This window comes from Brachyhypopomus gauderio, unplaced genomic scaffold (assembly GCF_052324685.1).
Source record: "Brachyhypopomus gauderio isolate BG-103 unplaced genomic scaffold, BGAUD_0.2 sc89, whole genome shotgun sequence".
Classification (NCBI taxonomy): domain Eukaryota; kingdom Metazoa; phylum Chordata; class Actinopteri; order Gymnotiformes; family Hypopomidae; genus Brachyhypopomus; species Brachyhypopomus gauderio.
The window spans coordinates 587454-609724 of record NW_027506910.1 but is presented as its reverse complement, the minus strand read 5'-3'; the positions used below and the strand labels follow the sequence as shown (position 1 = coordinate 609724).

Below are 22271 nucleotides of genomic sequence, written 5' to 3'. Positions count from 1 at the left end.
TTCAACTTTATCCTGTTTAAATAATTTAAATAAAAGTTGATGTTACAGTCTGTTATGATGTAATTTGTGATTTTGTGAAATACCATAAGACAGGGGTTGGCAACCTGTGGCACGCCGAGGCATAATCACTGACACGCGACACGCTGGACCAGCATCAGCAAAAAAAAAAATTGGTAATAAAAAATCTCAGACGGAGAGCACAATCCTCCAATCGAAATCTCTCAACGCTCTGTACTCAACACTCGCCACAGACCCATGTTTAAGAAGCTTTTCGAGACAAAACACGACAAGATGTATAAAGATCCAGCTGAAAAAGCCGAAGCCGTTAAACGTGCCGTGGCTAGGTATGGCAAACAGTCCAGCTCTCTTAAAGTAGGGTGACTAAACGTCCGTATTTCCCGGGACATGTCCGTATTTCACATCCTGTCCCAGGCATCCCAGGTTTTTGTTAAAGTGAGGAAATGTCCTGGTTTTTAAATTACCTTCATTGGACTATTAAAATTTAAATTTACAGGCACTAAGGCCGCACGCTGCGTGACGTAATCCCTGGGCCCGCTCAAGGCTGGATTATTTATTATGGATTATACTCTCGCGAGTATCCCACCTCGCGCAAACCTCCGCGAACGGCAAAGGCGTTTAAACTTGCCGCGTCTTACTTAAGCCTTTGACCACAGAGAGCGGTCTACAGTCCACAGCAATCCATCTCGCCAGCGAATTGGTCAATTTGTCTGACGTGGACTTTGACATTTTGTTTCTTAATTTGAACCCCGACATGTGGTCGAGTGTTGACTGGCAACACTGTTTGCTCGTACTAGGAATACATTTAGCAGCTAAGTTATCATTACTGACCTGAGCGTTAGCCCCAACATGTTTTGCGTTGAGGTGGTAATGAAGGGTGGAAGTGTTCCTGTGATAAGCGTCCTGCATAAAGTGCAAATAACACTATTTTTGTTTATACGTCCATTTGGAAGTTTCTTATATTAAAATTTCCCATCCACCAGCATAGTCTCTTCAGTCATCTCCATCATGTTCATCGTCCTTGAGCTCGTCCATATAATCTGTCTGCCTGGAATTTGTGCACTGAGAAACATTCCACGGTGCAAAAGTGTCTCATGCGTTAAAATGGGTACATTTTTTAGTTCGTTATTTTCTCTGTAATTAATTAATCGAAATTAACGCGTTAAATTCCCACCACTAATAAATATATACTCAACGGCTATGGTAAAATTATAATAACAGGTAAGTATATAAATAATCAGCGTTTAGATATGTGGACAGAGTATGTGTGCATTAAACTGGTATACACATGGGCCAATCAGAAGAGTACCAGGATCGCTACGGAGCTCAGGCAACCAGCAACTCAAGAAAATTACTTGGCACTGTTGGACATTTGAAAAGGCATTCACATTTATTTACAAAGGATAAGTAAACAAAACACAAAAGAATATTAGAAAGGACTATGTCTAATCTGGGTAGAAAATAAATAAATCAAAATATTCAGGGTGATTAAATAAATGTGAATTCAATGTGTGTCTGTGTTAATGTCCTTCTCTTTTAGTCCCACATTTGATGGAACTATTCAGTCCATGGAGTTTGCAAGGTAAGTGTTCCTCCTACCAGTTCTTGTTGATATCTAGAGCTCAAGTCAAGGAATCAAGTTTCAGTTCAATGGTTGTCCATGGAATGTAGAAAAGCCTCTAGGTTAGTCTGGGAGACTCGCCATCAATGGATTGGTCCAAATGTGATCATCCAACCAAAGAAAAACCCTGACCTATAATAAGGCCATATTTATCTCATTACTATATTATCCATACAAATACACAAAACAGTAATAAAGAACGTAATTCACAATTAACTGAACATATGTAAAGTGTTTGCAACACATACAATGAATAATCGCATTTAATCACTATATTTACAACTTTTATACACCAAAAGTAGGAATACTGACGTTAATCAGCATGAAGCGTCATCTGCAGCACTAGGCGCCAAAACTCACTCTCACGCATGCGCTTACGACACTCAACTCGCGCCAACACTTTTAATAAGCTTTATGATAATGTGATATATAACACTCAATCTCAAACTCCTTTTCTTTTAGCAATAGTATTAAACATGTAACCTGATCATAAAACATGTATATTGTCGCTGTATCTACCTAAAATACAAGCTAGTTTAAACGGATCTACCATTAGCTACTATACTATATACAAATGCAAAGTTAGCATTTCTGCTTACCAGTACAAAAGTGTCATACGTTCGTCGTTCCTCAACGAAATACTTTCCCTCAGGTGTTTTCAGATAAACAACAGGTTACTAAATATCTCTTAATTTTAAATATTTAATTCGTTTTCATCTGTTTTGCAGCAGGAGAACCCTCAGTCTCATCTGCTGGCAAGGATGCAAACAGAAGTGAAATCTCTGTCAGCGGGAACAAACTCTCCCCGTCTGTCCAAGCCGCCACCTGATTGGCTGGCTGGATTCAGTGTAAACCAGAGTAAACCAATTTAACATTTACTAAATAAATAAAATAAAAATATTATTTTTTGTATTCATATCTGGAAAACTATTTCTTAATTAAATTAGAATATTTAATAACAGCTTTCAAATTAAAATATAGTATCCTGGTTTATAACCTGGGTATAAAATGGGTTACATTTTGGTTTGTGTAATACCCTTTAAGAGGCTGCTAAGACTGAAGTTATTTCTGTGAGCCTCTCAGTTCGAGGTTGGTATCTTTTGTATTCTTTACTAAAACTACTTTTTTAAAGTCTGAAAACGACTTTGAGACAGCATTGAGATGTTAAAATAAGTCAGGATACTGTACAGACTGAAGCATTGAGTTAGTTGTGTCAAAGTAGTTTGAGGAAAGTTATTTTTAGAGATTCATGCGAGACGTGAGAGACGTGCTCAGTGTGATTTCCACGTGGATTCTCTGCTGCTAGGGAGCTGTAGGCCCGTATGTATGCTGACCTATGAGCAGATCTCCAGACTGCACGTACGGAACGGATCTGCTGTGCACATTGTCTACAACAATTATTTTTTTGTGTACAGTGATCAGCCATTGCCAGCATCAATGTTATCCCAGAGCATCTTCTTCAGCCTGTCATCAATCGCGGGCTCCAGAACACAAAGCAGAGAGAACATGCTAACAGTTGTGCAGACTGAGTACAACAGTATGTGGGTGTGTGACATGATGCCTGATCTGTACTGTAATCAAATAAAAATACTGATTAAAAAGCAATTTTTCTCCAAAATAATATATCAATAAGGCAAAATGTAATATGCTTTATGTAACAGTTTTATTTTGGTTTTTATTGTAAGGTACACATGCAAAATGTTCTATGGTGTGGCTGTAATATAAATTAAGTATGAGATATACATCTAAAAACTCAATCAGTAACACCTGGAACTGTTTATAAATACTTTTGGGATTATTGCATAAATCTTGGTGTACCAATCCTCGGTTACTGAAGCTGACTCTTGGGAGATTCTGAGCTTGTGTGTGAGGCTGAGAGTTACTAACTAGATATAGTTCGGCTCACCTCAATACACAGTTTGGGTTCTGGAACCAATCCACTCGAAAGAGGCTGGACTTTAATCTTTTCTGGAGTTGCCCAGGGTGAAAGGCAGAGGGCTGGAGTGGGCTTACTCATAGCTTCCTGGCTCACTGCCTGTGTGCTGGGGTTTTTCTCCAGTAGACAAGAGGGTTGCTTCCCTGCGTCTTCGGGTTGGGGAACGTGCTCTGACTGTTGTTTGTGATTATGCACCAAATGGCAGTTCGGAGTACTCTGTCTTCTTGGAGTTTTTGGAGGGGTTCTGGAAGGTGGATCAGATAGTTGGGGAGGATGCCGGATAGACAGGGCAGACCCACACATATCATTAATTAAGGTTTGCTGACAATGTCAGAAAGATCTTCAGATCTGCCTGGCTTATCGGACTGTGGATACAGCAGACAGGTAGTGATGAGACCATGGAAAGTGACTTTCGCTCAGAGGAAAATTGCAGGCTCTGTCCTTGTCATGAAACACTGGAACAGCTTTTTACCTTTGCAAAGGATCTAGAGGGTGCTTGGGAGTCTCAACCAGTCCACATGTAACACGGGAGTACAGGGAGGTACTCACCGCGTATAGTGACAGTGTGAAAAGGAGGAGCCAAGTGCCGTCTAACAACACAACTGCGTTTGTAAAAAACAGAATGCAAGAATGAGATCACGCTGAACCAAACAAACAAAACAAATGTGGAAAACTCGACGCGTGAAAAGACAAAAGCTCAAATGTAAGGAGACAGGAAAAAGAAACAAAATAACAACTGTAACTAAATATAGCGCGGATAATAGCAATGCGAAAACAAAACTGAAAATGCCAGGGGCGGAGAAAACGCCGCAACAAAACAAAACCCTTCCCAAAATAAAGACAAAAAGGACAGGAAGAGAAACAGGCTTGTGAAAACTTGAGGGAGGTCAGGGAGCAACGCAGGAGAGATATCTCGAAGGAGAGCAGGAGAAAAAACAGAGAGAGAGAGAGAGAGAGAGAGAGAGCGGTGATGAGACACCTAGTAACTTGAGAGTAGTAACCAAAGAGAATGAGGATACCAGCTGAGAACGCATAGGAAACCACAACGAATCAGCAATGATCCATTTCCCAAAGCTTCCTTAAGAAGCCTTCAGACAGCTGAAACGGATCATTACTGATTACATCCCGCAAGTCTAGGACTGACTCAGGTGCCCCTCCTGGTGGTAGAGGGAGTGGCAGCCGAGCCAGCCCTGACACCACATGTGTTTTGTGAATCTGGAGAAAGCACTCAACCATGTCCCTTGGGGATTCCTCTGGGGAGTGCTCCGGGAGTATAGAGTACTGGGCCCCTGCTATGGGCTATCCAGTCCGTGTACAAATGGAGCAGGAGCTTGGTTTGCATGGCTGGGAGTAAGTCAGACTGGACTCCGTCAGGACAGCCCTTTGTCACTGAATCTGTTCATAACTTTTTTATGGACAGAATTTCTTGGTGTAGATAAGTAGCAGAGAGGGTTTCAGGGGGTTTTATTACTCCTTTTTGTGGATGATGTGGTCTTGTTGGAGTCAGGACCTTCTGCTCTTGTGGGATCAGTTTACAGCCAAGTGCGAAGTGGCCAGGATTATATGAGATCACGGATACAAGAAATTATTTTCCACCACAGGATGTCCAGGCTCTTTGTTAAAGATCAGGTGAGGATTTTGGCCATCCGGGAGAGCCGCTACTTCTACATGTACAGTGGAGCCAGTTGAGGTGGTTTGGATACCTGGTTCAAATGCCTCCTGGACACATCCCTGGTGAGGCATTCCAGACATGTCCAACTGGGAGCATGTCCAATTGTCCACATGACCCAGGTAAGTGGATGCATATGGATGGATGGAATTTTCTTATAATTTCTTATTATTCTTATTTCTTATCGTATTACCGTAGTTAAGAGAAGCTCAATTCTAATGGCACTCTATATGCTGAGTGAAAGATAATTGAAACTCAGAATAAGTGATCAGCAAATGTGGCTAGAAATATTAACAATAAACCAGCAAAATAGGAAAAGCAATAACTAATCAAACATAAATACATTACTTGCTATTCTTTCAAAATAATGTTTCTTGTTAACATATTTGTATTTCCTACATAGCCATGAAAAATATGATCATGTGATGTTTGGGAGTTAATTGTACAAGTGTACCTAGCTTGCTATTCGACTGTAGACCGGACTCTCTTCTCCAGAACCCCTGCATAGACCTTACCAGGGAGGCTGAGGAGTGTGATTCCCCGATAGCACACCCTCTGGTCCTTCTTCTTAAAAAGGGGAACAACCACCCCAGTTTGCCAGTCCAGAGGCACAGCCCCCAATGTACATACGATGTTGCAAAGACGTGTCAGCCAAGACAGTCCCACAACATCCAGAGCCTTAAGGAACTCAGGGCGGATCTCCTCCACCCCCGGAGCCTTGCCGCATAGGGGGTCACCTCAGCCCGAGTGATGGGTAAACCCCTGTCCTAGTCCTCTAGTTCCGCTTCCTCTGTGGAAGGCATGATGGAGGGGAGTGACAAGATCCTTGAAGTATTCCTCCCACCGCCTAATGACATCCCCAGCCGAGGTCAGCAGATCCTCTGCACCACTGTATACAGTGTTGGTCAGGAACCCCTTCCCCATCCTGAGTTGCTTGACAGTTTGCCAGAATCAAAAATCACTTTCCATGGTCTCACCGAACTCTTGCCACAGGCATCCACCACTGGGTTTGGGTGTTGCCGCCACAACAGGCACAGACAACCTTTCGGCCACAGCTCCGGTCTGCTGCATTGACAATGGAGGCATGGAACAAGGCCCACTCAGGATCCCTCCCTCGAAATGCAGTCAAAGCTCTGCCGGATGTGGGAGTTAAAGACCTTTCTGACAAGTTCCTCTGCCAGACATTTCCAGCAAACCCTCATGATATGTTTAGGTGTGCCAGGTCTGTCCGGCATCCTCACCTGCCGTCTGATCTAACTAACTACTAGGTGGCGATCGGTTGACAGCTCAGCTGCTCTCTTTACCTGTGTCCAAGACACAAGGTCTCAAGTCTGACGACACGATTACAAAATCAATCATCGATCTGCGACCTAAGGTGTCCTGGTGCCATGTGCACTCATGGACACCTCTGTGCTCGAACATCGTGTTCGTTATAGACTAACTTTGACAAGCACAGAAGTCCAATATCAGAACACCACTCAGGTTCAGATCAGGGTGCACATTCCTCCCAGTCTCGCCCTTCCAGGTCATACTGTCATTGCCCAAGTGAGCATTGAAGTACCCTAGCAGAAAAATGGAATCCCCAGAAGGGGCACCTTCCGGTATACCCTCTAAAAACTCCAAGAAGGCCGGGTACTCCGAACTGCCATTTAGTACATAAGCACAAACAACAGTCAGAGCTGTTCAGGGCAACTCCAGAAAAGAATAAAGTACAGCCTCTCTCGAGAGGATTGGTTCCAGAACCCAAACTGTGTGTTCCATGTCCCAAGAGCCAGCTTCAGTAACCAAGGATTGGTACACCAAGGCCTCTGCCTTCAGCCTCCGCCCAATCCACAATGCACCGTACCCCTACTACTACCTCTCCCACAGGTGATGGGCCAATGGGAGAGTGAACTCATGTGTCTCCTTCAGGCTGTGCCCAGCCGGGCTCCATGGATAGAAACCCGGCCACCAGGTGCTCACCAAGGAGCTACTCTGCCAGGTCTGGATCCAGGGTGAGGCCCCAGGAATCCTGATCTGGGCAAGGGTATCGGAGTCCTGGTTTTTTGATCACTTTTTGTCTGGATCACAGTCAGTCTTCTGGTTATTGTATCCTTTATTTGGATTATGTCATGGGTTTTGCATTAGTGCACTTTTTTCATTAAATCCTACATTTTTAATGAGTGGTGTGATTGTGTCTTTCTTTTACTTGTGCTCCATTGCTGGTCACATCTGAGCTTAATTTCTACAATGGTTTTAATATTCATGCCATGTTCGAGATGAAAGTTTGTACATTGTACCTTCTTTCACAATGTTTTAGTTCTACTTTGAAGAACCTCAAGAGAAAAAAAGCAAAAAACTGAAAAAATGGGAATATTATTATTATTTTAATATTTTAATATTGTTATTAACTAACTATGTAGAGGGTGAAATTAACATTACTGAAAAAGTACAAAAAATTAACTCGTAAAAATAACGAATAAAAAAAAACAAATTTTATCCCATAGTGTTATTTTTAACTTTGTTTTGACAGTTAATATAGTAACTCTCACCAAGTGTTAAATGTTTAACTATTTTGGAAGTGTCAATTTAACTGCAAAGTGTGGAGCTATATAAACCCTCCCTCATAAAGTGTTAAAATTAACTCTGTGGGAGTTAATTCAACACTGGACTTTTTGGTGTGTGGAGGGTGAAGTTCAGTGTGTGCCTTCAGATCGAATCCACTGAACTCACGTGCTGCAACAGGTGAGTTGATTATTTCATTTTCTCAATGGTTCTGCCCAAATAATTACATGTGCATTTTGATAAGGTTGAAGGGACTGTCATTCTAGCACATTTGTGCATCAGATCGTTTACACCTCTTCTAAACATTTGAGATGTCCAAGCATGTAAATGATTTCTAGGAGAATTGTGAGATACTTAGAAACCACACAGATGATGCAAAGAGTCGCTGCTTGTCAAGGCACTGGTCCTACTTGCTGAACACCACAATCTCGTCCACTGCAGTCAGTGAAATTCAAGCTAAAACCTGTGCATTACTGACAAATAACACAGCCTGGGTTCATCAGTCATTCATTTATGTAAAAAAAAATGTGCATTACCTGAGAGTGATTTAATGGACATGTTGAAGGTCTTGAATTCACTGTTCAAAAAGGGAAGTACTTCTAATTCCAAGCCAGCTTCTACACATCTGGGCACAGCAGGACACAGTTCAATCCACTGTCCAGCCTGACTTTCAGGGTGATGGAACAGATCAAGAAAATACTGCATGTGGTTTACTGTGTTTTAAGCGTTCATTAGAATAAACATTAAATGAAAAGTCATACTGGGGAAAGCTGCTCACATTTTGCTGTGGTTAAAAACTGCTATCAAAATGCCATCTAATGCAGTTCTTCAGTATCATCTCTAGGGGCTTTAGAGATAATCAGCTTTTTTGTATACATAGTTAATTGACAGAAAAGTCTAATGTTTTCTGAGATGTGGTATCCATCTCCAAGGTACTCCAAGATATGGTATTGGTGCTTGGCATAAAGAATTCAGAGGGGGTCCAGATATTGGTTCATTAATTAATTGATTGATTGATTGATTGATTGATTGATTGATTAACTGATCCACTGGATGATTGATTCCTCAGGTCATGATGAAGTTTGAAAGCGTCCTAGCTGAGACAGATGGGTTTGGACGGTACCAGATTGCCCTCACTATCCTGCTGGTGTTTCCTCGCATCACCCTGCCTTGTCACTTCCTGTTATATAATTTTATCGGCGCCATTCCGTCCCACCACTGTGCCATCACGTCTCTGGATGACGACTGGATTTTTGAGAATCTGACACAGGAGCAGCGACTGACCGTCAGCATTCCAAAACAGGAAGACGGGGCTTTTGCTTCCTGTCACATGTTCCCAGAGCCCCAGTTCCACCTGCTGAATAACTCAACTAACACCACAGCACTCCCTGTGGTCCAGTGTCCGCATGGATGGGAGTATGACAACAGCACATTTAAGTCCACTTTGGTCACGGAGGTACATGACATTTACAGTGTAAGATCAAGAATTGAAGTTACAACCAAATATACAACTCACATGTATATCTTTTGTTTCTCTGCAGTTTAATCTAGTGTGTCAAACAAAGGGACTAACCAAAGCATCGATTTCCATTTTCTTTGCTGGCGTCATGTTTGGGTCTGTAATCTATGGCATTCTTTCTGACAAGTAAGACCATCCTAGCACTGGAATTTACTGATGAGCTCGTTAGTAGACCACTTCTTAAATAATCTTCTTGGTCTTCTCTTACTTAATCAACATTTCAAATCTTACATGGCCCTAAGTCAACACAGTCAACACCCCCATCAGCACAAAATCTCCCTGGACATCAGGTGTAAATGTTATGAGTGATGTGTGATATATACACACAGTAGAGAAGAGTGGGGTAAGATGAGACCTTGTTTCCTTAAGTCAACCTATAGCTTGAATTAAACCAATGGATACAGTGCAGGATGGGTGTCATCATCTGAGGGCTAAGCAGTGCTCTCTTAATTCAAATAGCTAACAAAAGTTTGGGTCACTAAATTGTAAGCTTGAGGCTCATCTTGCATCATAAGGTAAGCAGAACCAGCCGACAGTTTAAGTGGACCCATCTGAGGAAGTACAGTTCCAAATACTGTGATTAATAACATAATCCCTCATCAAAGTGATTGCATTGGTGTTCATGAAATACATTTGTTGAACATGAATATAGTTTGATAACTATATTCATGTTCAACAAATTACACAATAGACATAGCAGTCTTAAATTGAATAAAACTTGTCAGTGTAGACTCCCAACTGTGTGGTTGATACAATGGTGGTAAACGTTTTAGCTATTAACAAACAACCTACTTAGTTAGTTATGACAGAAATCAATCACAGAAAATGCTATGAATTATTTACCACTCCATGCAAGTAGGTTGTAGGGACCCACAAAGCGACACTGGCCAGAACCAGGAGCCTCTATTTGGGTTCTTCTGTCTTCATCTGACCATTAGATGCTGCATGTAATATTTTAAATATAATTTATTGTTAGGATTCAATCAGCAAATATGTGACTGACCTTTATGTAAGGAGGGAATATGAGTTTCACATACAGTGTTACTTACAGACACCACCTTGGAAAAGGGCTGAGCTTAGCAACCCGCAGCTACACCTCTGCTCATTCAGGCACAGGTTTTTACACACGGGCAAATCACCAATATGTCTGATATAGTTTTTAAAGTGAGAAAATTACTTTTGATGCGAGACTGGTTGTGCAAGATATGCCAAAAAAAAAAACTTTGACAGGCAAAAAAATTACTATAATATTATAATAACTATAATATATATAATATAGTATAATAATATATTATTTCATCTGTATGGTCCATCTTCCCACAGAACGATGCAAACTAAATGTAGGTTCATTTGACAAAAATTGTTTATGGTTGCCCAGATACATGTGGTGGAACAACTTGCCCACTGGATTTAAAGGTCATCGAGAACATGAAGTGGTCTTATTGCATCACCTCCAAACAAGCTGCAACTTCCAAAAACAGATGTGTTTCCTTATGACAGCAGTGTATCTCAGAAATGATAAAGCATGTTGCAGATAGTGCTATATAAATAAACACTGATTGATTGACTGATTGATTGATTGATTGTCACCAGAATTTGTCAATATCTGGAGATGTGTGTCTGCAGGTATGGGCGGAAGACAATGCTGCTGGTGTCCTATGTTACCTCCCTGGTCTTCAGCACAGCCAGTGCCTTCTCCACTGGCTTCATCATGTTTACTGTCTTCCGCTTTCTCACCGGATTCAACCTGGCTGGAATCAGCATAATAACCCTTGTTCTCTGTGAGTCGATGTGCTGTAGCCTTCTCCTGGTCTTCATCCTACCTGATGTTCCTCTGAACCTCTTGTTTACTCAGCATAAGGGTTCCAAGCTCTGTTTTCCTGATTGGAAATTTGCAAGCTGTGTTGGACTCTGGAGTTAGGGACCCCTGATCTAGACAAGGCGTGTGGTGTGGATGGACAGGTAGTCTGTTATAGCTCATTTGTAACTTTGTCAGATTTGTCTTTGGGTTGTGTCTGTTCAGTCACACTTTGCTTTGAGCTTAAATTTACAAAAAAATTTTACTAGTCTGGAAACCACAGTTTGTCCTTTTGTCAATATCTCATTTTAGTGTCCAGGCCTGAGGCCATGACTGAGGTGCCATTGAGCAAGGCACCTAACCCCAAATGCTCCCTGGGCGCCAGGCTAGGGCTGCCCACCACTCTGGGCATGTGTGCACCACAACCCCCTAGTAATCACTTGTGTGTGTGTGTGTGTGTGTGTGTGTGTGTGTGTGTGTGTGTGTGTGTGTTCTAACTGCATAGATGGGTAAAAAGTGGAGGACAAATTTAGATTTTGGTGAAAAATCACAATTGACAAATATGGCACATTTACATTTGCTTTTATCTGTCTTATCTTAGGTTCACTTGCGTTCACTTGCTTGTTTACGTGTCTCTCACTCACTAATTTTCTACAGATCTTCACAGGTCTTTCAGATTATCTTAACAACTGATAAGAGGAAATAACATCAAGCTAAAATTATGGAACATGGTGTTCTTTACTGTTTTGTTTCACTGCATGAGAATCATGAAAACAATAACTTAATTCAGTTGTTCATTCAATATGAATACTGTTACACAGAGGTTCTCACTGGTCTGGGATTAGCATGTGTGAATGTCATATACTATATTGTACACTACATGAAATGTTGCTAATATTGTGTGGATATGAAGTCTTTTGAAAACGTACAGTATTTGGTGTTTTTGTTGTAGGTATTGAGTGGGTAGACATCGAGCACCGTACATTCATTGGGGTAATTGGTAGCATTGCCTGGACATTGGGCAATTTGATGTTGGCTGGAATTGCTTATATGGTCACTGATTGGAGGATGCTGATCATCACGGTAACGACTCCCCTTGGACTGGCTGTAGTCACCTGGTGGTAAGGCAGTTGTGCTACTCATTAATATTTAAAATGTATGAATATGTATGTTTGTGTGAAACACAAGCCCAGGTCAAGCTCCTCTTGTGGATAGATTCCTTGCACAAGTGTGTTGTCTAAATCCAGCTCTGGAGACATGAAATTGTTACGCCTCGCCGCCGATCTCGGCGGTGACGCGTTGGTTTAAACGTAGTGAGGACTCAAACGCGACCCGATAAAACAAACGGCAAAAAAACTGCCAAATGAAACCTCCGCGAATGCGGGAAAAAATGAAAACAAAAAACCCCAGAGGGAAACAACAGAAAGACAACACGGAGAATCTCGACGTGTGCAAAGACCAGGTAAGTAAAACAAACAAAAACACGCGGAAAGAAATACAACGCGTCCAAAAAAGAAAAATGGGAAAAAACGAAAAGTACACGGAGGCAAACTCGACGTGTCAGAGGGGAAGGGAAAAAATAAGAAACAAAAGAGGAAGCTATGGTAACAAGACCAATAGCTTCTACCTGGTTACCTGCCAGTCTGTTAACCAGAACACTGGAGAACAAACCAACAAAGAACAAAGAGGGAAAAGACAGAAGGAAACAAAAAACAACCTGAGAACACTCAGGGTTGAAACAGGAGAACTAGAGAAACGAGAGGAAATCTAGAGACGAGAGAAAACTGGCTTGGGCTGTGTGTGCATAGAACAACAAACAACTTCAGCAATGAGTTGCTGAAGTCGCTTGTCTTAAAAAGGCTGTAGAACAGGTGCATCCTATCGGGCTTGATTGCCCCTGGTTACAGCTCGCGGGCTCCGCCTAGTGGCAGCAGGAGTCACGTGCCTGGGTCGAACCCTGACAGAACCCCCCCCTCTGGGCCCGAGTCCCCGCGGGCCCAGGGCCACAGCCCTGTCGCGATAGAAGGAGGTGATCAGGGAACGATCCAGGATGCGCGCCCTGGGGACCCAAGACCGCTCTTCAGGCCCATAACCCTCCCAATCCACCAGAAACTGGTCCCGCCCCCTAACCCGACGGACGTCCAAAAGACGACGCACAGTGTAAACCGGACCCCCACCAACCATACGCGGCGCAGGAGGAGCCGGGGCGGGAGAAGAACCACACAAGTACGGACGGAGGTGGGACACGTGGAACACCGGGTGGACACGCATGGACGGAGGGAGAACCAGACGGTAGGTAACCGGGTTAATGCGACGGTCTATCTTAAATGGACCCAGGAAGCGAGGAGCCAGTTTCCTAGTACCACCCCGAACCGGTAAGTTTCCAGCCGCCAACCACACACGCTGCCCAGGACGGAAGGACAGCGCAGGGAGACGGTGCTTGTTGGCGCTGCGGCAATAGGCGGAGGAGGCCTTCAACAAGGCCGAGCGGGCCCTTGACCATGCCTTGCGGCAGCGCCGAAACTGAGCCCTAGCGGAAGGCACAGCCACGGCTTGTTCGTGGTCTGCAAACAGCGGAGGGGCGTATCCGAACAAGCACTCGAAGGGTGACATGCCCAGAGCCGAATGCCACAGCGTGTTGTGGGCGTACTCGGCCCACAACAAGTGGTCAGCCCAGGACGCAGGGTTAGAGGAAGCCAGGCACCTGAGGGTCTGTTCCAGGTCCTGGTTTACGCGCTCAGTCTGGCCATTGGACTGGGGATGGAAACCCGAAGACAGGCTAGCGGAGGCGCCGAGAAGGGACAGGAACGCCTTCCAAAAGCTGCTGGCGAACTGGGGCCCTCTATCGGACACCACGTCCTGAGGGAACCCGTAATTGCGGACAACATGGATGAGCAAGAGAGACGCGGTCTCCCGGGCGGAGGGCAGTTTGGGCAGGCCGATAAATTTACTAAACTTGGAAAACCTGTCCACGACCACGAGAATGGTGGTAAGTCCTTTAGAGGACGGAAGCCCGGTGACGAAGTCAAGGGAGATATGAGACCATGGTCTGGAGGGTGTGGGTAACGGGTGCAACAACCCCCTAGGCTTGTTGCGTGGCGCCTTACTTCGGTTACACACCTCGCAGGAGGCTACAAAGTCGCGGATCTCCTGATCCATAGCTGGCCACCAAAACCTTCGTCTTATGAGCTCGGCGGTCCGCCTAGCTCCAGGGTGCGCTGCGTAACGTTCAGTGTGTCCCCACAAGAGGACCTTGCGCCGGACGGTCGAGGGGACGTACAGACAGCCAGGAGGAACACTACTAGGCCCGGGTTCATTGGCGAGTTCGTCCTGCACGGTTTTTTCTATACCCCACCTGATGGGTGCCACTACAACCCCCGGGGGAAGCACGGTTTCCGGGGAACTGTCAACATGAGGAGGTTCCCACTGCCGAGACAAAGCGTCGGGCTTAGTGTTTTTAGAACCCGGACGATATGACAACGTGAAATTGAAACGGCTAAAAAACAGGGCCCACCTAGCCTGTCTAGCGTTGAGACGCTTGGCCTGCTGGAGGTACGTCAGGTTCTTATGGTCAGACCAGACCAGAAAAGGGTGACGAGCTCCCTCCAGCCAGTGCCGCCACTCCTCTAAGGCCATTTTAACGGCCAGGAGTTCTTTGTCCCCTACGTCATAACGCCTTTCCGTGGGGGTGAACCGGTGCGAAAAGTAGGCGCAGGGGTACAGCTTAGGCGGTTTCCCGACTCTCTGAGAGAGAACCGCCCCAACGCCCAAATCAGAGGCATCAGTTTCAACAATGAAAGGGAGTTCGGGGTCCGGAACCCGCAACACCGGAGCACTGGTAAAAAGACCCTTAAGCGTCTCGAATGCCTTCTGGGCTTCAGGGGTCCACGTGAATTTCCCCAACTTCTTACTAGTAAGGGCAGAGAGCGGAGCAGCAAGGGAACCAAAATTTCTGATAAACCGTCTATAGAAGTTTGCAAAACCCAGAAAGCGTTGAACCAAACGAACGGACGTGGGCACGGGCCACTGGGTAACGGCTTTGATTTTGGCGGGGTCCATAGCCAGGTGACCCTTAGCGACTATGAACCCCAAGAAGGCCACCTCGGAGACGTGGAACAATGATTTCTCCAGCTTAATGTAGAGGTGATTCTCTAATAACAACTGGAGAACGCGGCGAACATGTTGCTGATGCTCGGTGATGGTACGGCTATATATCAGGATGTCGTCGAGATAAACATAGGCGTATTCATCCAGAGCCTCCCTAAGAACACCATTAACGAACCTCTGAAAAGCCGCGGGTGCGTTCATAAGACCAAACGGCATGACTAAATATTCGTAATGACCAGAGGGAGTATTGAAGGCGGTTTTCCACTCGTCGCCTTCTCTGACTCTCAACAGATTATACGCGCTCCTGAGATCTAACTTAGTATAAACCGTTGCCCGTTGAAGGGCCTCGAAGGCGGAAGACATAAGAGGCAAAGGGTGACGGTCTTTGATGGTGATCTTGTTAAGTCCCCTGTAGTCGATACAAGGACGGAGACCCCCATCTTTTTTTCCTACAAAGAAGAAACCTGCACCAGCGGGAGAGGTAGAGGGACGGATAGTACCCGCAGCGAGCGCTTCCTGAATGTAGGTTTCCATAGCCTTGCGTTCAGGTAGTGCCAAAGAAAATAAACGCCCCCTAGGAGGAGTAGTGCCAGGTAAGAGATTGATAGCTATGTCGCAGGCCCTATGCGGGGGTAGGAAACCCGCCTTGCGTTTGCTAAATAAGTCTTTTAAGTCGTGGTAAACAGCAGGGACTTTTTCTAAACCCGCTATTTCCTCTGGTCTCTCCCCGGGTTTACTGCAGCGTGGCACCAAGCATGATTGTTCGCATACTTTACTCCATCGGTTGATAGAAAGGTTGAGCCAGTCAACATCAGGGTTGTGGCGTTGAAGCCAGGGAAACCCCAAAATCAGCTGCAGTTTAGGAGCAGCGATGACATAAGGGGTGAGTGTTTCGTGATGGTTCCCTATAGTAACCGTTAGAGGAACAGTCTGGTGGGTAACATCACCTGAAGTGAGCATCTTGCCGTCTACGGCGGACACTGAGAGAGGTTTCTCTAAGGGAACCAGAGGTATGGAGAGGGAAGCTACTAGGTTGGAGTCGATGAAATTACCAGTGGCCCCCGAGTCTACGAGAGCCACAACCCGGTGTTCGTCAGAACCCCTCCATGAGACTACTACGTGGGGCATCAGACCGCAGTTGGGGACATAAGCACCATGACCCGTCGGTGCAACCCCATTAACTTGCCGAGTCTGCCCTTTTCCCTGAAGTTCGGGGCATTCGGCGATCCTATGACCAGCCCGGCCGCAATAGAGACACTTGCCCTCTCGTAAGCGAGTTTGTCTTTCTTGAAGAGAGAGACGAGTGTGCCCTAACTGCACGGGCTGTTCTGAAGTTTCGCCGTTCCCCTGAGCAGTCTTGAGTACAGGAGACACTGGTTTAATACTGGACGGAGCGAACAAACGGCGGTGTTTGCGCTCCCGTAACCGATTGTCCAACCGAACTGTGAGTTCTATAGCGTCATCTAAATCGCTGGGTGGCTCTCTGAGGGACAGTTCGTCCTTTATCTCTTCGCTTAGACCTTCTGTGTATATAGCCCCCAGTGCTTCTGAACCCCAGTTGCTCTCTGCCGCCAGAGTGCGGAACTCTAATGAGTATTCTGCCACAGTAGATCTGCCCTGTCGTAAACGCAACAGTTTCGACGCGACAATACCTCCAGAAGCCGGATGAAAAAACGTCTGCCGCATAGCCCTAGAAAACCGTTCGAAAGAGGAACAGAGTTCGGGTTGATTCTCCCACACGGGTGTAGCCCACCGTAGTGCTCTCCCTGAAAGCAACGCCATCACATAAGCCACTTTTGCACGCTCTGTGGGAAAACGGGATGGCTGCTGCTCGAAAATCAGAGAGCACTGTAATAAAAACCCCCTACACTCGTTGGGATCACCACTATAACGTGCCGGAGCGGGCAATGCGGGTTCTGTACGGGAATCGGCAAGCAACCCCACAGCTCCGGAGAAAACCGGAGGACTGGCAGCTGTCACGGGCGGATCTGGCTTTTGAACCGCGAGAGAGATAGCCTGGAGCTGGGTAAGTACTTCCCGAAGAGATTGCTCGTGCCTGCCGATAGCCTGCCCTTGCATAGCGAGGGCATTCCGCACCACGTCGGCTGACGGGTCAGCTGAGTCCATAATTGGCTGAAGTTGTTCTGTTACGCCTCGCCGCCGATCTCGGCGGTGACGCGTTGGTTTAAACGTAGTGAGGACTCAAACGCGACCCGATAAAACAAACGGCAAAAAAACTGCCAAATGAAACCTCCGCGAATGCGGGAAAAAATGAAAACAAAAAACCCCAGAGGGAAACAACAGAAAGACAACACGGAGAATCTCGACGTGTGCAAAGACCAGGTAAGTAAAACAAACAAAAACACGCGGAAAGAAATACAACGCGTCCAAAAAAGAAAAATGGGAAAAAACGAAAAGTACACGGAGGCAAACTCGACGTGTCAGAGGGGAAGGGAAAAAATAAGAAACAAAAGAGGAAGCTATGGTAACAAGACCAATAGCTTCTACCTGGTTACCTGCCAGTCTGTTAACCAGAACACTGGAGAACAAACCAACAAAGAACAAAGAGGGAAAAGACAGAAGGAAACAAAAAACAACCTGAGAACACTCAGGGTTGAAACAGGAGAACTAGAGAAACGAGAGGAAATCTAGAGACGAGAGAAAACTGGCTTGGGCTGTGTGTGCATAGAACAACAAACAACTTCAGCAATGAGTTGCTGAAGTCGCTTGTCTTAAAAAGGCTGTAGAACAGGTGCATCCTATCGGGCTTGATTGCCCCTGGTTACAGCTCGCGGGCTCCGCCTAGTGGCAGCAGGAGTCACGTGCCTGGGTCGAACCCTGACAGAAATATTCCAAAGTGCAGCATGGTCCATTTTTTAGCATCTTAGACAATTACAATCAAGTAATACTAAATCTTGTGGTGCAGAACAAACGGACACCACACACAAAACGAATCCCTGAGGAGCATCGGAGCAAACAAATCCCCCACTAGCAAACCCTTTGTGCATCCACAGATTCACTTCTAATGTGAATCTGTTCACATTAGAAGTGATTTTTCATACAGTGTCAAGTGAAGTCAAGTAGTTTATTGTTAATTCTGCATATGTACAGAACATACATTGCGTTACACTCCTTCCCAAGTTACAGCAAAAATAACCTAAAAGTTGACTGAGTAGTAAAATAAAACTATAAATAATAAAAGAATAATGAGTTTGGCACATCCGTGGTACGGGTGGGTGCAGGCTCGTTTTGTCTTTGTGGTTCTCTTCACAGGTGGATCCCTGAGTCGGCACGGTGGCTGATCGTCAGCGGAAAGATAGACAGGGCGTATGGGTACCTGCAGAGGTGTGCCAGCGTTAACGGGCTACAGGACTTCACAGCCAGGATCAAACCAGAGGTGCTAAGACCGTACTGCTGTTTCAGCCTGAGCACATTGCTGCATGTTGCTCCAATACAACACACATGTTGTATGGAACGCAGAGAAGATTGTTACACCCAGTATGGAATACAGAGTAGATAGTTCAGTTTTCATTTGTCTTTCTTTCACTCATTCTTTTTGCAACTCTTTCTTGTCTTTCCATTACTCCTACTGTAACATTCTGTCTCCATCTCATTTTCTCATTTTCAGACTCTGTTGACTGTAGTAACAGCCGATAAACAGGGTCACAATTATACCTACTTAGACCTCATCAAAACCCCACGCATAAGGAGACTAACCCTCTTAACCGGCTTTGCATGGTAAGTGTGTGACCACGTTTGTGTGAGAGGCCACACGCGAGGACAATCAGGACCATGCTGTGTACGGTCTACCTCCACAGGTACGGGGTGGCCTCCACCTACTACGGGATCAGTTTAAATGTCACAGGCTTTGGCTTGAGCCTCCACCTCACCTACTTCATCTACGCCGCTATCGAGCTGCCCGCCAAGATCCTTGTCTACTTCAGTCTGAAGAGACTAGGCCGCCGCCCCAGCCAGGTGGGCACACTCGTGCTCACGGGAGTGTGTATCATCAGCAACATCATCCTTCCTAAAGGTGCCGTTTAACGCACGCTACATAGCGTCTGTTTTCACAGCTGTTACATGGATATCCAACTGTGTGTGTGTGTGTGTGTGTGTGTGGGTGTGTCAAAATATGTCCAAACACATCACAAAAAATATGTGTTAAAGGACAAAATATCTCTGCATTGATAGAAAAATGATTTGGAGATTTTGGCAGTGAAGGCTTTTACAGTAAACTTTTATTTTTAAACTTGTAATGAGTTGAAATGAGTCAAAATATTTCCTGTTGCTTACAGGGGTTGAGGATACAATTAGGTAGTCTGCAGTTACACTAATTAAGACTATGTGTATGTGTGCATGTGTTCGTGTGTCTCTGTGCATGTGTCTGTGTTTAGACTACTGGACATTTCGCACAGTTATAGCAGTGTTGGGTAAAGGGCTGTCAGAAGCCTCTTTCACCACTGTGTCCTTGTACACCACAGAACTCTATCCAACAGCTGTAAGGTCAGTCACAACACAACACGAACTGCTCGTTTCAAACACAGGATCTTGCGCACAGTTTATTATTATTGTTGTTGTTTTTTGTTTATGCTAATTTCTGTTCACCCTTTAGCACTACACAATGTAAACAGATGCTGCCCTTTACCACTACATTGTTTATATTATTAAAGATATTTGCAATTTGCCCATGAGGCATATTTGCCCATGAGGCCTCCATATGGGGGCTAATGTGTATTTCCAGAGGAAATAAGGGCGAATTTTGTTTGGTTTAGTTTGAAAGGCAGGTTTAGTTTCAGCTGATGGTGAATGTACTGACTCAGGGGTTTTCCCCCCCCTGGTGTCTTCTGACCGTGACTGGCTTGTACAGTTCAGACTAATAAGGTACACCCGTCTAACTCATTAACTCCTCCCCTTCACTCTCTCCTCCCCTCTGCCTGTGGGCGGAGCAGACAGAATGGGATGGGCTACACCAATTTTATGGCCCGGCTGGGCGCGTCCATCTCTCCTCTCATTATGCTACTGGAGGAGGTGTGGCTCCTCCTTCCCCAGGTGGTCTTTGGCACATTGGCTGTCTGCACAGGACTGGTGACCTCCCTTTTTCCAGAGACCAACCATGCACGACTCCCCGAGACCATCGCAGACATTGAGCAGACGAGGTATTAACATGCCCATAGCAGTAGTAGAGAGCTAGCATACGGTGTTTAACATAGGAAGCTTTTATAGTGTAAATGCAGCCTACCTGTCAGACTGAGAGATTCATTCCCAGTTTCACATGTCTGCCTTTTTTTTTTGTTTTTTGTACAGAAAAAGATCAATCAAGAGTGAATCTCCACTGAAAATGGAAATTAAGGAAGACAACGTTTCATAGCACACGCATGCATACACACAACACAAACATGTATGCACACGTGTACACATGCATGCACTCGCACACAAATGTTCACACACATATGCATACACACACATACAAATAAGGCTCTGAATGTTGTGAGACTTTGCAACATTGCGTGTACATCGGGGCAGTGCCTCTGGACTGTCAATCCAGGGTGATGGTTCCCCTTTTTGGCCATTTTGAACAGATTTTTAAACAATTTGTCCTAATACATTTTAACACTAGTTATCTGAAGGTATACAACATATAGCAAAATGATCATTCAAGGCTCAAACTAAAGTAAACAGTTGGGCCATCATATTGATTCACCTCCAGGTTTATATTTACATAATTGTGCGTAAATTTGAGTGCCTCTAATACAGAGGAAAATTTCAAAACAACAAAAAATAGTTTGATTTTGGGAATTTAAAGTGTGTAAATGTACTCTGGTGACGTAAAATTTGTCATGCTCTGCTTTTTCTGATTCAACAGAGTGTTGTCTGACAAAATAAACAATATTGAGCACATACATGAAATTACTGAAAAGCTCCACAGTATTGTTCACTAGGTGTCCAAGGCCTCTCCAAAGTGCCACGACTTTATACAAGCTGTTGGCCACTATACTATAGTATAGTGGTATACTACACTATAAAAGCATGCAACATTTTTACTAAAACAAAATAATAACATTGGACATCTTACAGAAAGTTCATTACTTATAGTTTCCATTATTAATATGATATAGCCAAAATATGATATAGCTTCCAAGAAGCTAGCTAAGCTAACCATGCCTAGAGGCTAATCGATGCTGAGGAAAATACAACAGTACTTAAACGTTCTAATACTGCTTATATTCCAATATTTAATATGCATTCTCATATTCACAACTGTTAATTTATACTCACAAACGCAACTGCATCCTTCGTAGACCTTCATAGCTTCTTTAATGTTCTTAGCTAACTTCCGGGTTTAGAATTCTACACCAACAACTCGACAAACTCCAGCTGAAGTAAACTTTTTCTTTTTCTATGATGTCCAAAAGTATATGCAATCAAAATATTCACTAACAAAATAATCTACGACTGCTTCAGTTTCGGCAAACAGAGTCAATCTCGTGTGCTCTGGAGAGCTTATCTTAGTTTAGCTTCGCTTAGGCAGGCAGAGGTGTAAAAAGCTGTATAACCAATAAATAAAACTATGAAATAAAACAATAAACCAATAAAGACCAAGAAAAACTAAGGGATTCAAAAGTAAAGAGATGTAGGTTTGCAATTCGAGAACAGATTACTTAAAACGATGCAGCGATGTCGCTGATAGGTCGAGCATTGTTTGTCGTTTTCAGCAATGGACAGGATTACATGTTTTTATAAGATGTTGTGAGCAAGCAAATAAAGGTATTTACCAACATTCTATATGCTGTTCAAAAGTGTGATACTTTAATAATAAATTATTTTTATGTGACAAAACATGGTCATCTTACTTTGTAGCCTTTTTAAAAGGACAGTTTAAAGGGCAACTCAAGTTGTACGTGTAAACCAAGTTCAGAACAGGATTTCTAGTGAACAGTTGCATGTAGATGGCTGGAAATCGGAATGCAGAAAGTTATACAAGTTCTAAAAATTAATTTTGTATGATGGGCTTGTGTTTTAAGAATTTTCAGTATTATTCGTTATTTGGTATGCAGAAAA

General features: G+C 44.3%; 1 protein-coding gene across 1 annotated transcript; it reads left to right on the top strand.

The window, feature by feature from the left end:
• The first annotated feature begins 7843 nt into the window (after positions 1 to 7843).
• On the top strand, positions 7844 to 21986 carry LOC143493580 (solute carrier family 22 member 7-like). The gene is made up of 11 exons (XM_076992096.1): positions 7844 to 7968; positions 8858 to 9244; positions 9330 to 9433; positions 10934 to 11088; positions 12058 to 12226; positions 18486 to 18609; positions 18841 to 18950; positions 19031 to 19245; positions 19607 to 19715; positions 20162 to 20368; positions 20517 to 21986. Exons 2-11 carry the CDS (start codon positions 8861 to 8863, stop codon positions 20578 to 20580), a joined length of 1641 nt encoding a protein of 546 aa, XP_076848211.1. The 5' UTR covers positions 7844 to 7968; positions 8858 to 8860; the 3' UTR covers positions 20581 to 21986.
• The last annotated feature ends 285 nt before the right edge of the window (positions 21987 to 22271 follow it).